This window comes from Chanos chanos, chromosome 6 (assembly GCF_902362185.1).
Source record: "Chanos chanos chromosome 6, fChaCha1.1, whole genome shotgun sequence".
Lineage (NCBI taxonomy): Eukaryota > Metazoa > Chordata > Actinopteri > Gonorynchiformes > Chanidae > Chanos > Chanos chanos.
In genome coordinates, this window is record NC_044500.1 from 35,878,876 (window position 1) to 35,894,080 (window position 15,205).

General features: G+C 41.1%; 1 protein-coding gene across 3 annotated transcripts in view; it reads right to left on the reverse strand.

The window, feature by feature from the left end:
* Positions 1–3,955: 3,955 nt before the first annotated feature.
* The window catches only part of iqsec1b (IQ motif and Sec7 domain ArfGEF 1b), a 131,000-nt gene continuing 119,750 nt past the window's right edge, over positions 3,956–15,205 (reverse strand). For 2 of the 3 annotated variants that reach the window (XM_030777266.1, XM_030777267.1), the window contains 11 exons: positions 14,985–15,146; positions 13,473–13,595; positions 12,470–12,636; positions 11,945–12,084; positions 10,713–10,742; positions 10,331–10,456; positions 9,738–9,837; positions 9,198–9,359; positions 8,722–8,898; positions 6,726–6,775; positions 3,956–5,180 (listed from right to left, as the gene is read on the reverse strand). In XM_030777266.1, coding sequence (XP_030633126.1) covers positions 4,635–5,180; positions 6,726–6,775; positions 8,722–8,898; positions 9,198–9,359; positions 9,738–9,837; positions 10,331–10,456; positions 10,713–10,742; positions 11,945–12,084; positions 12,470–12,636; positions 13,473–13,595; positions 14,985–15,146 — 1,783 coding nt within the window. In that variant the 3' untranslated portion in view covers positions 3,956–4,634. The remainder of the gene's footprint in view (positions 5,181–6,725; positions 6,776–8,721; positions 8,899–9,197; positions 9,360–9,737; positions 9,838–10,330; positions 10,457–10,712; positions 10,743–11,944; positions 12,085–12,469; positions 12,637–13,472; positions 13,596–14,984; positions 15,147–15,205) is intronic. The other variant, XM_030777268.1, reaches the window with a different exon arrangement.

Below are 15,205 nucleotides of genomic sequence, written 5' to 3' on the forward strand. Positions count from 1 at the left end.
TTAGACAGTCTGCTCTACGTTTCGGGTCACTGAAGAGTAAATGAACTCACTGATTAATGAACATCTTTAAAACACGAAACACTTGAAACACACAATTTGAGGGATTAAGCGAAGGTGCCTATGCTGAGGTTCTTTTCATTCCTCTGGTGAATGTGCCAGCAGTTACCACAGACAATGACGACGTGCCTTTCAAAGCTGCTCTATAAATAGCCAGTGCAATGGAGAGGCAGTCAAAAAGTGCACAGTCACTCGCAACCCCCCTGTGGCCGGGTCACACTCACAAATAGCTTTGTATCGTCACTGGAGATATTCTTAGTCCGTTTAAATGGACTGCATTCAGAACTGCGACTATTTTTCCAAATTACTAAATGTTCATGCAACAGAGCACTGTCATAATCTTTCAGTATTTCAGTGTCTCACTCAGTACAGGATGGCACAATCGCACTAGAACAGTCCAGTTAAATACCAGGCTTCATGAATGGTTTATCCCCCTGTGGAGAGCTCACATTTCCAAATGCTGACCTTGGGCCTAACCTCCAGCAAATGAAAACAAGTCTCAGTCATTGCCAGTCTTCAATGCTCATAAAGGAAAACGTTGAGAGTTCTATTATGAGTCAGAATTTCAGTCAATACAGAGGAAAGGAGGGAAACATGAATAGTCTGAAAAGTTAGCCTTCACTTTTGCTAAGCTCATGAATTTACAAGCAACTAAGATAACTATTAATTTAAAACTAAATGATACAGTAGCTCTGGGAACAAATGAATTCCATCAAAGATCTCAGATTCATTTAAAAATTAATCACAGGTAGTTTGTCAGTTGGTTCCAAATGGATTTGTGTATTTGGCATAACTCATAGCCTCGACAGCTTTGTTAATGTGCATCAGATTGAATCAGTGATACTGATTCATCATCATTGATACTGGTGATGAATGCAAAATATGTAACTACAACTGACAAGAGTTTGACTGTTACTATTACTCAGAATTTAAATATTCCTGTCACAGAAGAGAACACCGACACATGGTGAATCTTACAGTATATTGTTTTATTTCATGTTCTCAACATGGTCACAGTTATAGTTTTACATCAATAGTGTCTCATCATCTACTTAGAAACAGAATGCATATTAAAATGAAAGTCCTCCTCTCCTCCCGTTTTCATTATAAAATGGACTGTATGTGTGAGAGAGAGCGTGTATTTTGAGATGAAAATGAGAAGCAGTGAGAATTATGTAACAGTCTGCTTGTAAGATCTACTGAAGATCCTAAGACATTTCAATACAGCTGGTAGCAGAAGCAGTTTTAATGGTAATAGTTCTATGTAAAGAAAAGGAAAGGAATGCACCTTTGATGTAATGGCTGATGTTAAATTCTAACAATATACAGACTATATACAATTTTATCCCTATCCAATCAAAAATCCTTCCCTTTTTAATCCTGTTTTATATTCCTTGAGATATTTTTTTTTAGTTACCTCACATTGGCTTGTGATATGTACAATGTCTTCATCACACATACAGAAGTGCAATGACAATGTCTTTTTTTTTTTGTACAATGGGTAAACAAGTGAGATACATGCTGGTTTGCAGCAACACACCGCATATTATGGAAGAGCAAGCCAACATCACTTAAAAAAAATGAACAAAACAAATACAAGCAAAACCAGAAAAAAGTAACACGTTTCTACAGTTTAATTCAGCTCACAGTTCAACCAGAAGTGATAGGCATCGACCGCATGCACTGCATCATGAGTTTCTGAATGAACCGTCCTGTACAAAGCTGATGTACCACAATACATTTGCTTTACACTGTACTGAGGTGAAATTTGTAAAAACAATACTTTAATACAACTTGAAAGAAAGCAACAAATATACAAAGACACACTCTCTTGATAGTTTTTGCCCCAGAATGAATGTATTCAAGATGTTTTGAATTATTTTAGAGGTATACCCTGTTGTATCACGAATTATAGAGGCTCTTCACTTTGACATGGCTTGGAAAATCTTCTCTGTACACCAAAAAGGTCTAATCTAGATTAGTGACTACTTTGCTATTCAAATTACTGATCTACCCTGAAGGCTACCCAGGCTTGATGAAATCTAACTCTGATTACACATATTAAAGAGTTATTTGTGCATTCCTGGTGATGTTTTCCATTTACACTTTGACTAATGTGACACTGACACATCTTTGTTTGACTTGTCCACAGTAATTGGATTGATTAATATTAATAACCTGAATCTCATCTGGAGCACAAGATATGATAAAAGACTTCCAGTGGAATAGAGTGGTATATAGAGAAGTCCACATACTTTTAATATGTCATTTTCATCACTTAATTTTCACAACAGTCAACTGTAACACTGATATATTTTTTGGGGAATATACAATATTTAGAGAATAGTCTTACAATATGATATTTCATGCAAGAGTGCTTTCCATGACATTCCTCACTGCAGGGTGCAAGTACAGAGAACCCACAAAACTCACTGTTATATGAGTAGGGAGAATATGGGGGTCAAACAAAATTGTGTGCCAACATCTCTCTCTCTCTCTCACACACACACACACACATACAGCATAGAAACAAAGAAAAAACAGGGATGTCAACCAGGTTATAACTCATTTACAAAACTTGTCAACACATATTGCACATACAATTAGTAGAAACAAAACAAAACAAAACAAAACAAAAAAGAGGACAAAGGGGGAAAAAAACAATAATTGCAGAGACAATCTCAAAACTGCTGACATTGGTCTGAATGAGTAGAAATGAATTTAGCTGTAGTTATTGTACATTATATGAGAGTGTGAGTGCTGCTTATAGCTCCAATGTTTGAGCAAAGATCATAGCATCAAATATAACAGACCAGATTATGACTTTCCTCTAACCACTCAATACATAACAACCAGCTGAATCAGTGGTCTTGCATTCAGGATATGCACATGAGAGACGTATGGACAAAGGCTCTGTTCTGGGTTTTTTTTTTTGTGTGTGTGCGTGTGTGTGGAAAAAAATATGTTCCTCCTTTGCTACATAGTACACTTGGCTTACATTACTTAGCTGTGTTCATGAACAAGTGAAAGGCATTTACACATAAAAAGTTCCCTGATGTCTATGACCAAAGCTACTTCAGCCTGGGCTACACTCAGATCTATGAGACAGACGAATGACAGGGGGGCACACTCACTCAGCCCATCGTGAACATCAACTTCGCACCACAAACTTTGCTTTAACTTCAAAATATGGGAAAAGAATTCAGTCAATTTTTTTATTTTTATTTTTTCATATCAAGTCTACTTGCCTCCACTCCACCACCCTCCGTTCAAAAACCGAAAAACCCTCTTAAGCAAACACCGGCAGTCCTCTGAATGAAACCAGCTTCACGATAAACGTCCTTTTTTTTTTTAATGTACAGTTTTTCATATTGTTTTATTCATCTCTAAAAAAATAGTTAAAAAAATAAAACCATGCTGTATGACTGGCCATCCATCAGCACTAGAGCCGAACAGGGGTTCCTTGCCCTTCCCTCCATCCTAACCCTGAAAACGTTTTTTTTTTTCTCTTTGCTCTTCACGGGTTTGGAATGAAGTGCGGTGAGTAACACAGCCGTGGCGGAGTGGAGGTCTCCTATGTGCTTCCATTGAGTTCTAACTCAAAGGCAACCAGAGATATTTCAGGTCATCAAACTGCATACCCTAGTTCAGTCTCTCAGATTCTCTTTAATTAATAATTGTGAAACTATTTTACCTACTTCAAGAATATAATACTGAGATTTTTTTTTGTTTTAGCTGATGCCTTCAACCATTTTATTCTATAACAATAATAATAATAAATGCTTATAGTATTATTATTATTATTTTACAAAATACTATATGCACGATATACACAAAGCAAAATCTTTTTTTATACTAAGTCAGTTACTGATTTTCATAATTGGCACATTCATGACCGCTGACAATATCACAGACAAGTGTGGTCTAAAGCTACATTAAAGACTGGTACACTTACTTCTTCTGACTGACTTGTTCCATGACTAACTTGTTGAAGTCCTTGTTGAACCATACCATTCTAGGCAAAAATCTGTCTACTGATACATTTTTAGTTTTTGCACACTAGTAAGCAGGATATTTGATTATGCTTTTTTTTTAAGTAGCTAAGTAATTAAGTACAAGATAAAACAGTAGCCATGGTCTTTGTGCATGCTCTTGCTTCACTGTCTTCTGTATTCGCAGACATTGAGGTGTACTGTAAAATCAGGACAGTTTCTCGACCAACACTATAGAGGGCAAGCAGCATTGCCTGGGAGTCTACAGCTTCAGCAATGATTGGTTTTGAAGTGTGAGAAAGGGTTGTAAACCCACAGGGTTCGACAGCCCTCCGTAATAATGGAAGAGAAGGCCAATGTTGCACAGTGTGACCCCTCTCTCTTTCCAGAAGAGATAGGCTTTGGATGAAATGAAAAGAGTCAAGATGCCTTTTATTCTTCATTCCCAACCTGTCCTGGTTAGCAGCCACCATCTTTCACGCGCACAGTCTTTATCATGCCCACCAAAAAAAGGGTGCCTCCCGAGCTGCCACCAGGTGCCATGCCACAGACTGTTGCTGTCCCAAAGGAGTCCATCACAGATCCTCAGACCACGGTGCTGATGCCGCTGTGTTTGGGTTTGGTGCCGCTAGGGGCCGGTGCAGCTGGCGGCGGCTGGCCGTGGTGGTGTGGGGCATGCTGGGAGTGGGAGGAGTGAGGGGGGTGGGAGGGGTGGGGCCCGTGGCCGTGCTGTGCGTGCGAGTGGGGGTGTGAGGAGGAAGAGGGGGGGTGGTACTGGTGGGGCGGGTGCTGCACGTGAGCGGGTGGGTGGAAGTGATGGTGGTGGTGGTAGGGTGGGGGGTTCTGCTGGATGTGGCAGAACTGGCCGTGATGGGAGTGCATCTGGGCCTGGGTCTCAGTGACGGTCACGCCCTCGCGGGCCGTGTGGTGCAGGTTGGAGGGGTGGGGGGTGTGGGAGATTAAGGTCGGGTGCGAGGGTTGCGGTGGCAGAGATGGGGACTTGCCCCGCTTCGTGCCAAAGAGGGAGCCTAAGAGGGAAGAAGAGTTTGGGATGGATTGCTGTCCGCGGGAGGGGCAGTCACGGCTGGAGGTGGCCCTGCGCCGCATGTGGGGGCTGCTAATGATGGATCCCTGCAGGAGGAGGGACAAAAAAACAGTGAGATCAAACAGTACACACTCCAGTTTAAAACAGAAAAGAGGAGGCCACTGCTTTTCTGTAATTTGGCCCTGGTCCAGTGCTTCTTAATCTCAGTACTGCATTCTAACCAGACAGAGCATGTTTACTCGAAACCCACACTAACATTTCTGATACACCTAATTAACGGCTAAATAATTCGTAGACAAAATCAATCAGGGAGTGTTAGGGCTATTTGAGAGTAAGAATGCACTGTCAGCTGGGGCAGTTAGACTAAAATTAAGAGACATCATCAGCCTGCTGAACATTGCCCCACCTTATCCATGGCAATTCTGTCAGACAACATATACTGAACATACTGTTCATATAATGGTCCAATAAGGATTATTCAGAGGTTGGGTATACGTGTGCTTACAGAACATAGTGAATAGTAAATAGGTGAAAGCAGGTGATTGTATGAAAACAGCTAGGCGTGACACTTGTCATCACATAGGACAGAAAGTTAAGTGCATCATTTCATTCTTTTTTTTTTTTTGCAAAACAAGACATGAAAAGACAAGATTGAGACGAGATATCGGAGGCACGTCTGCCAGCTGTCAGTCAGTTTGAAAATAATGAGCGAGACCTTGATAGCCATGCATAACATGCAGAAGCCGAGACACGCAAGATTCAGTTCCCAGTTAGTCAATGCTTAGTTGCGGTGAAACAACAAAAAAAAAAGAAACAGGTGACACAGCACTCCTCTAGGACACTTGTGCAAAAAGTGGTTAGCGACTAAAAAAAAATAAATCAAATTTGGGACTTGCTGAGTGAAACATAATAAATAACCTCAAACATTTTAAAGCATCAATCTTTGGTTATGACCACTCACATCCATCTTGCTCATTATAATTAACCCATGGTGAATGAGATCTAAAGAACTGTGCACAGTTTCCCTGACTCAGTCCCGCTCTCTGCTGAGAGGTGTACTCTACAGGGGGATGAAAAGGTCAGACGACTTGAGGATGGAGAGGACCTTGAGGATTGCTCACTTTGAAGTGCTTTCACACAGATTGGACTTAAAAAAAAAAAAAAAGAAAAGCCATTCACTTGTGCCACAGAAACAAGTGAAATGTGTATAACAGGAGAAAAAAAGAAGCCAAAAGAAAACCAAGGCTTTAAAAAAAAAAAAAAAAAAAGACCAGTACACACAACAGAAGTTTCAAACATTAGTTCATGCTTTGCTTTGTAAACAGGGGAGGATCAGAGATAAATACAAGCTACGGGAAACTCTCCCACCAAACCATGCCAAAACACGCTCCACATCGGTGGCTTGCAGCTCATGCATGCAAATTGAGCCACTCAGTTATCACAAAAACACACCACTGAAAAAGCAAATAAGACTGTTAAAACTAGAAAGCAAAAGAGGGTGCAAACAACAACAACAACAACAACAGAAACAACAACAACAGTACATGAACTGAGTTGCGTTTTCAAAGCGCATATCATCACAGGGAGAGCGGCTAGTGGTCGTCGGTTGCCTCCTACGATATAGTACTTACTTCCATATTGCTGTCTAGAGATCCCGCACTGCTGCGGCGGCCCCGCTTGCCTGCCCAGAACATGCAACATGACAGATTAGAGCACCGTTGCACAGGAAAACCAGTATGATATATAGGGCAGTTTATATATCCTGTCGCCTACAGGGTGCTATCACGACATAGCAAGCTGCTATGAGCCCAGTTTCAGGGGCTTGACTGACTGGGGGAGAAGGATAGGAGACAGGAGGACAATGGGGGCCTCTGGGGAAGGAAAGGAGGTCCATCCTAAAACCATCAAGCACAGTTCTACTCTACTCTACTGAGTTCTTCAGTGTATGATCAAGACAATAATCAAGTGACTGCCACAACATTCATTTTTTTCTCATAGCCAAAGAGGGGCGAGACACATGGTAAGATGCCCAAAAGTAAGAGTGTGTGTGTGTGGGGGGGGGCCGGACACACACAAACAAAAGTTGTTTGTGTTATATGCATCACACGTTGTATTCAAAAAGAAAAATTGCATTCATTGTCCAGAATAAAAGAAAAAATCTAAGATATTTCTCACATTTTCACTAAAAGATGGGAATACTGAGGACAATCCTGGAATCATGATGACAAGAAAAGCGAATGAAAATCAATTCCGTATTATGTATTAAACAGCACATAACCATGGTGCTGTAATACTTCACATAGGTCAAAAAGAATGAAACACAACCTGACAATAAAGCACTTATTAAAATCTAACAAAACTACTGTACCTTCAGACAATATTGTTCATTACTACTCTATATATGGCTATTAACCTAATGTTTCTAGTTATAATATAATTAGATAATACAGTTATAAACTAGTTGTATGACTAGTTATAACATAACTCACCAAATCTCATTAAATCTCATGTGTTACAAGGAGAGAATGTGAGCTTAGCTACAAGTACAATGGCAACTGAACAGTGGAAACAAAATTTGATGCTGACCAACTATGATGGAATATATTCAATAAGATGTATCGAAAATGGCATCAGATACCAAGAGACTGACAACGGAAAACAAAAAGGGAAAGATATGTGAAGATTGTGAAAACTGGCTCTGCCTTTGTGTGGGTGCTGAGCATACAGAAGGGATAAGAAGGTTGAATGAGATTTATTCTTCAACTTCAATACATGACAACTCTCTAACTTCTCTCTACCCAACTTTAAACAGTAATTCAAAACAACACTTTCAAAGACTGAAAGAATTTCATCAGCATTCAAAACAGAATCAACATCAGATTTCTAAGTAGCTCGATAGTATACACACAATTTTCTCTCGCTATCAGAGAAACCATGCCTGTTCGTAGCATCAAAGCGCCTACAATAAAAACTGTTAGTCTCTCGCTAGTCCACAACGTGAACAAATAAATAAAGGTGCAAATTAGGTTTGCGGTGTCGTGCATGGAGCTCTGCTGAAGTATGATTTAGAGGGCAATGATTTTACTCAGTTGCAAATAACGCTATAACCAAAACAAACGACGCGTCGCCCACGTCTCCGAACAGCGGTAATTTGACATAAGCTCAGTAATCTCACGTTCGCACTCAAACACGCACACTTACAATGTTCCCACATTCTCACCTCTCTGCTGTTCCAGAAAAAAAAAATACACAAATGGTGCTACTTCACACCTCCAATATATTCAGAGAAATGAGTGAATATCGTGCCAGCTGGCCACTTGAGACATGCTATGTTGGCTAAACAGAGGGTAACGCTAAATCTCATCAGTCTACCATTACGGGGAAGGAAGTGCCATACAACTCATTGGCAAGTGCTGCTGAGCATGAGACTTCATGCTGCATTCAAACACAGAGTTAAGGGATTGTGTATTGGAGAGAATTAAATTTATCAGTTCAATAGTTTTCAATCTCAGCCTTGAGACTTCATTCTCTGTGTGGATGTCACCAGGGGGTGTGATTTTGTACGGAAGGTTTCTGCCGTCTCACGGGGTCCGCTCGGCTCGTGGCGGGCCTGGCCCGCGGGCTCACCTGCGTCTGAGAGGTCCCGGAGGGAGCTGCTGAGGGCGCTCCTTTTCAGGCCCTCTCCCATGGCATAGCTGTCGTCCAAACTGGCACGACTCAGATTGCCATTGCCCGTCTCCTTCTTCAGGCCCGAGCTCTGGGACATGCTGGGCCGCACCACGCCCTTCTGCTTCTCCAGCTCCGCTGTAGACACAACTCATATGAGTATTAATATACTCCCAAAAACACACATACACACAGTGCACCGACTTTCTTACGTATCAGATATATTAGTCCTTTCTATTCTGAACATAGGTCGTGTCTGGTTTGCTTCATCATGTGGTGTGATACGGACCATCAAACTTGGCGTGTAATGTTTGCTGCTAACACTTTGTGTGGTAAAAAAAAAAGTAATGTCTTTCCAAAGAGAGGATTTCAGAGTGTGGAGGTCTGAATAAAAGGGACAGTGGATGTGATGGATAACAAAGGAAAAGTCTGCTCACACTCTATCCTGTACTTCTCCATCTCCTGTACTTCTGCGATGGATTCACGCAGGTCATCTGTGAATTTTTTACGGTCCTGTGGGTTAGGGGCGTTAAAATTGATGAGGACTTTGATGTCTGCACCTGGGATGGCTGATGTCAGACGCACTCCATTGGGGTAATCTGTAAAACAGCAGTCAAAGTGACCATTCAGTGGAATCAATTCAACAATGTCTGTGCCACTACGGCAGAGCCTTCTAAAGGGCTTATAAGGAACATGGATCCTCTGAGAGTGATTTAACTATTCAGTGGTGAATAATGGAATAAAAGAGAAGGGCGAATCTTTATTCTTACTTTTTCATTTAGTCAGCTACAGCAAATTTATATGAGAAGGAGATAAATTAAAGCAAATGAAAATGAAATATTTATATTACTCTTGCCCTCAGCGCAATTTTTTTTTCCTTTTTTTTTTGTCTTTAGACACAAAACTAACAAGCTTCTAAGTCTCGTGAAAGGAAACAGAGCAAAGGAAACACAAAGTTAAAGCCCTTAATCACTTACACTGATTCTCAAAGAGCAGCACCTGCATCCCATACAGAGAGAAGGACTGCCTGAAGCTGTACGTTACAGAGTTCTTCTTCTTCTGGAAAATCTTCGTGACCTAGATCAGAGACAATGCAAACATTTAGGAGCCCATCTGTTCCCGCTTATCCTTAGGAAACAACTTGATGTGCCTGAGAATTGAGCTGTCCTTGTCTTAGCATTTGGAAAAGCTGTTTAATGTTCCGTTGCGAAGAGCACACAATGCTGTCGTAAACTTGACTTAAATCCTGCTAACAATCTGGCGTTTGTTTATCAGGCAAGATTTTGCAAAAACACTATATCTAAATATAGAACGATTGCTTTCAAGCTTTTTAAAGCAGTTAGGTTTATGGTAAGGCACAGTTTTGTTTTACTTAGGCACATTCTAATATTATGTTGGGTATCACATGATCTACCTCTGCTGGGTCCTTTGGAGTTAATCGCAGTGTTATGTTAAGTATTGATTTTTCCATTTAATTTTAAAACAAAACACTTAAGTCTGAGAAGTTTTGAACTCAGCTCAAACGATGGAGAGATCTTAACTAGATGAAAGGACAAGGAGGCTCACTTACCACCAGCAGGTCATTGAAGAGAAAGATTTCTCTTTGGTGGAGACCCAGCTTCTGGGGCTTGTTTGGGTCTGGGACTTCAAACAGTCTGCAGTAACACACTAGTCTGCGATGTGGTAAGGACAGCACCTGCAGGTAAGACACAGATCAATGTTAAGCTGTGGAACATGTTCCATTCTGCTTTAATATCATTTTTCTTTGAGATACAAGTCAAGGGAAGATATCTAGCCTGTATAGTACATTATGTGAATGTACACATATACTGGTCTCAGCTACAGAGACAGGATGCATGCTACTACCCCCCCCCCTCCCCACCCCACCCCCCAAACAACTGAACTTGAGTCATAAAAGTGAAAGGCAATGTGAGAAAAAAGCTAACACTCACACATCCAAGGCCGTGGTGCAGAGAGCCAATCTGAAAGGCAAAAACAGAGGTTAGACTGAGAGTCTAGTCAGACAGAAAAGACAGACAGAGGTTAGCGTGAAGGAGAGAAACAAAAATGGAAAAGAAAAGATTACAGAAAGGAAAGACAAAAAAGTCTGAATCTATTTTTCTTTTTTGATGCTTTCAGGGCCACAAAACTTCCTTCTGTCGACACATCACGTCTGAGCTCCACTTTGTAGACAATTTCACAGTGGAGGTTAATGAGGAGACAAGCTGTTGTGTGCAGCTGAAGAGGGAGTCTCTGCCCAGCCTGAGAAACCTAATTACAGCAGCTAGGGAGGTGACACGGCAGGTAGGGGGATTTATCATGGGAGCTTGCTGTCTTAGCTCCACAGGTGCGAACCATTTCGACACCATAGGACCCCTCCTTTGCTGCTCCCCCAGAGGCAAACAGCAGCTCAGCTGCACCAATTTGTGTGTCTGGTTTCCTTTAAATGCTTTAATCTCATTTATTTCTTTGTATTTAACCTGTGTTATCTAAAGACACCTGTTAGGAAATTAGAAAATGAATTTAGAGGAGACATATAGGAGACATTAAGCAGGATTAAGCATCTACCTTACAAGCAATCACCTTAAACCAGTTACTCTAAGCCTTCCACATCAGAGACTTCATTTGCTACACTCTTTCTATAGCTGCATCATCCATCCATTTTTGTGATGAATGGAAATTTGTTCCTGCGTGACATACAGCTTAGAAACAGAGGATCTTGCGTGAATCACCTCAAAGCATATCACATCAGATCTCTGGGCACAGAGCTCTCTGCGGATAGGCTAATCCCATTTATCATTCCACGGTGGATAAGAGAAGTCAAGCTAGCGGACATACATGGGCCACACATACGCCGGAGTCAGTCAGCGTGAAGGTCTGGAGATAGGCTCTATTAGATCTGTCAGACAGTGGTGGGACATTGCACTGAACCAGATTTGTGTCTTTAAGTGACACCTGCAGCTTGTCAGCTTGTGAGGGCTGATGGAGTGATGAGAATTTTGAATGGTTGTGAGCATGGAGTGTCTGAGGTACATGACTGAGCATGGGGGAAGAGGATTACCACTGTATCTGTGCTGATGTAGGATAAGGTCCTACCAACTCAGTCTTTAACACTGAAAACAAAGAAAAACCCACATCACTTTCTGCAGCGATAAAAAAAAAAGGAACGCGTGAGGCCGCTCACCGGTTTCTTGCCAACAATGAGCTTCTCCACCTTCTGCACCTGAGAGACATGGTCCTCATTAGTCTTCAGTTCTCGCTTCCTGATCCGCTCATAGATGCCAATCAGCATCTCGCGAGGGATGTCCTCTCCATCATCCACTCCTTCACACACAAACACACACACACACGTACACGCACACAAAATAAACAATGACATTTTTGCTGAATAGAAGCTTCTGCCAAGTCAGTGCTGATCTCTGACAGTGTTCTGACTCTTAGACAAATGAAATTGAGGCTTTAGTAATAAGACTGATAGAAAATGACAGCCAACACTTTATCATTGTAGTCACTTTCCACATAATACAAGCTTTACTTTAAACAATATGCCCAACTTAGTGCCTAAAGTACAAGGATCTCACTAGGAGAGCCATTGATCATGTGTAAAACTCCATTAAAGATAATTACATGGCTTGTCCATCTAGCTATGCCACGCACAGTTACTCCCTCCAGAAAAAAATCTAAGCCTGTAACTGAGACCAACACTCACCTCTGAGATTCTTCACAAAATCCTCCAGCTTCATCTTCCTCTCTGGTTTGACATTAGGACTATACATATCTGTGTTGAGAAGGATGATGGCGAACGCCAGAATGAAGATTGTGTCAGGGTTCCTAAACTGCCGCACCACCCCGGGGTTGCAGATGCAATAACGTTGGCTGAGGCAGAAACAGTCGAAGAAGCAGTCAAAACAAATGAAGAGATCCCACAACAACAAATTAGATACCATTACTGCACAGAAGACACAATCAGCATAGTCAGATGCACTGAAGCAGAGAATGTTACAGCCATTACTGTTCACAAAAGCTTTGCTTACTTAGATAACCTCTTATTTAAGGAGAAAAAACAAATATTTAATAGACTACTCTAAACTGAGAGGAATTTAGCCAGCTACACAGTGCAACTATAATAGTATTTGGGATGGACTCAGGGCAGGAACTAAATAATTATTTGGTCCTATCTAGGCGATGTACTGCGCATTGACATGTTCAGTGAAGCAAGGCAGGCCTCTCCTCAGGTCAAGACAGATGCTTTATGCTATTGAGTGACTGACATTTAATGAGGGAAGACAAACAAATAAACCAACAGTTTCAAATAATCCACTAAGTCAATAAAGATTTACAAGTTAAGTTACCTTGGGGAAATTCTACCCTGCATGTAAGTGTTTAGAAGTAGTGGGCAGCTGCTGTACAGTGCCCAGGGACCAGCAGCAAAACTGGGCCAGTGCTTTGGTCAGGGACAATGGTAGGAACATCTGGTACCTAACGTGAATGTCTTTGGAAAACTGGACTAACCCCAAATGAACACATAATCAGGACTCAAACTCAGAGCCTCTTTCTTGTGAGATGAGGCTAAAGTACAGCTAAAGAGCCCCATTTTTAACGCAGCTATTATGTTATGTGCCCCATTAGTTTAATGTGTGCAGCAATTTACATATGTCAGTAGAACTTAAATGGAGGACATTTTCGTGGAGGACATGAGCTGTGTTTTCCACCTGAAAGCTTCAATGAGTCGCTCCACCTTCTGTGCTTCCCCTTGCACTCGGATGTGGGCCTGAAACTTTCTCAAGGCTTCATCCAGCTCCATACTTGAGAAATCCATTTCATCTACCACACAGCTGTGGAGAGTGCATACACAAAGATCAGCAGACATTTCAACAGCATAATACATTAAAATTCAGCCTAGAGTGCTAGCCAAAGCTCCATTTTGTATTGTATATCAAAGGCAGGGGCGATAACATCGGTTTTGCCAGAGACTTCTATATAAGGGTTCAATATGACGAAGCAGACAGGCAAAATAAGACAAGAGAGCCAAGAAAAACACAGTTTTTCCCTTAAATGAGAGTGCAGAGCAGAATAAATTGTAGTTAAAGTTTACAAAAAGAAAATATTTTCGAAGGGGATAATTCTTAGAATGTCTATCTCAGTTAAGGGCACAGAGTCTCTTCAGACAACTCTATCGGGTCCTAAATCGCATTTACAGTTCTTATAAAGTGAAGTGTGAGCTGAACTGCTATGGGGCCTTTCTTTGAAGAATCTTTGATAACGGTGCCTCTGTGCAGATGAGATCTCACATGTCAAGATTTACTGATTTGCTGGAAAGTGCTTTTTTCAAAAAAGACTGTCTAACTCACACAGATGGAGACCGTGTGATATTATCTACCACAAAATCTTGACAGCTTCTGCCAGAGTGAATTGGCTTGGAGTGGATAAGTTGGCTGTTGATTGCAAATGAGCTAATTCACTTCCAGGCCTGTATCAGCTAAGACCTTTCGTTGTTTTGTGTAATACTTTCAAACCAAACCATGTATGAAAAAGTAGCCTGGAAGAATCTATATGTCTTGCATCTTTCTCTTGTTATTTCTGAATAGAGGTCATAATGGAACAGTTCAAAAGTGACCCAAATGAATGCACTGGCCTTCATAATTCAAAATGAAGGTCCTAAAATGAAACACTCTTAATGTGGTAACATTATGCATCCATTTTAAACAAATTCAGCTCACATACACAAACGCTTACTCTTGGCAGTCAATCTGTCTCTGTTTTGAGTTCATTTATGCTGATTAGTTTCACAGATACTCTGATAAAATTCTCTCCAAAAGTTCAACTCATGTTTTATGCCAAGACAAGAGAACAACACAATTGATAGAGACTGTAATTACAGTGCAGTAATTCAAAACAAAAGATTATCTCAATGAATTTTTCATGAAGTTCCACGCAGATACATCGCGTATTTGTACGTTCATGGAAAAGCAAATGAAAATGTGTGTATTTGGTATGTTGATGTATTAAACAGAAGACAGGACTGACAGAAAACCGGTTGTCCACCAAACCTCTGGCAGCAACCGAATGGTTCAAATTATCCATCCAGGAGGATCAAGTTAGCAGATAATATGCTCTGTAGCATAATAAATACAATACTATTGCACTGCTCTATATGTGTAAGTAAAACATATGTTACTGTATATGCTAAGTGTAAGTCTGAACCACAGGACAGTGTGACTTACTCAAGGACGTCTCTGTTGAACTGCTTCTGTCTGTTGCCGAGGAACTCGCCTATCATCTGTCGGCTCAGCCCTTTTCTCTGAAGCAGGAAATGAGCCACACCCACAGGTGTGTCTGGGACAAATCCTCGCTCTATCAGGTACTGGATTCCCTTTTCTGGCTTCCTGTGGATAAAGTAGAGAAAACAAAGAAAACTTGAGCAAAGCGTGTGTGTGTGTGTGTG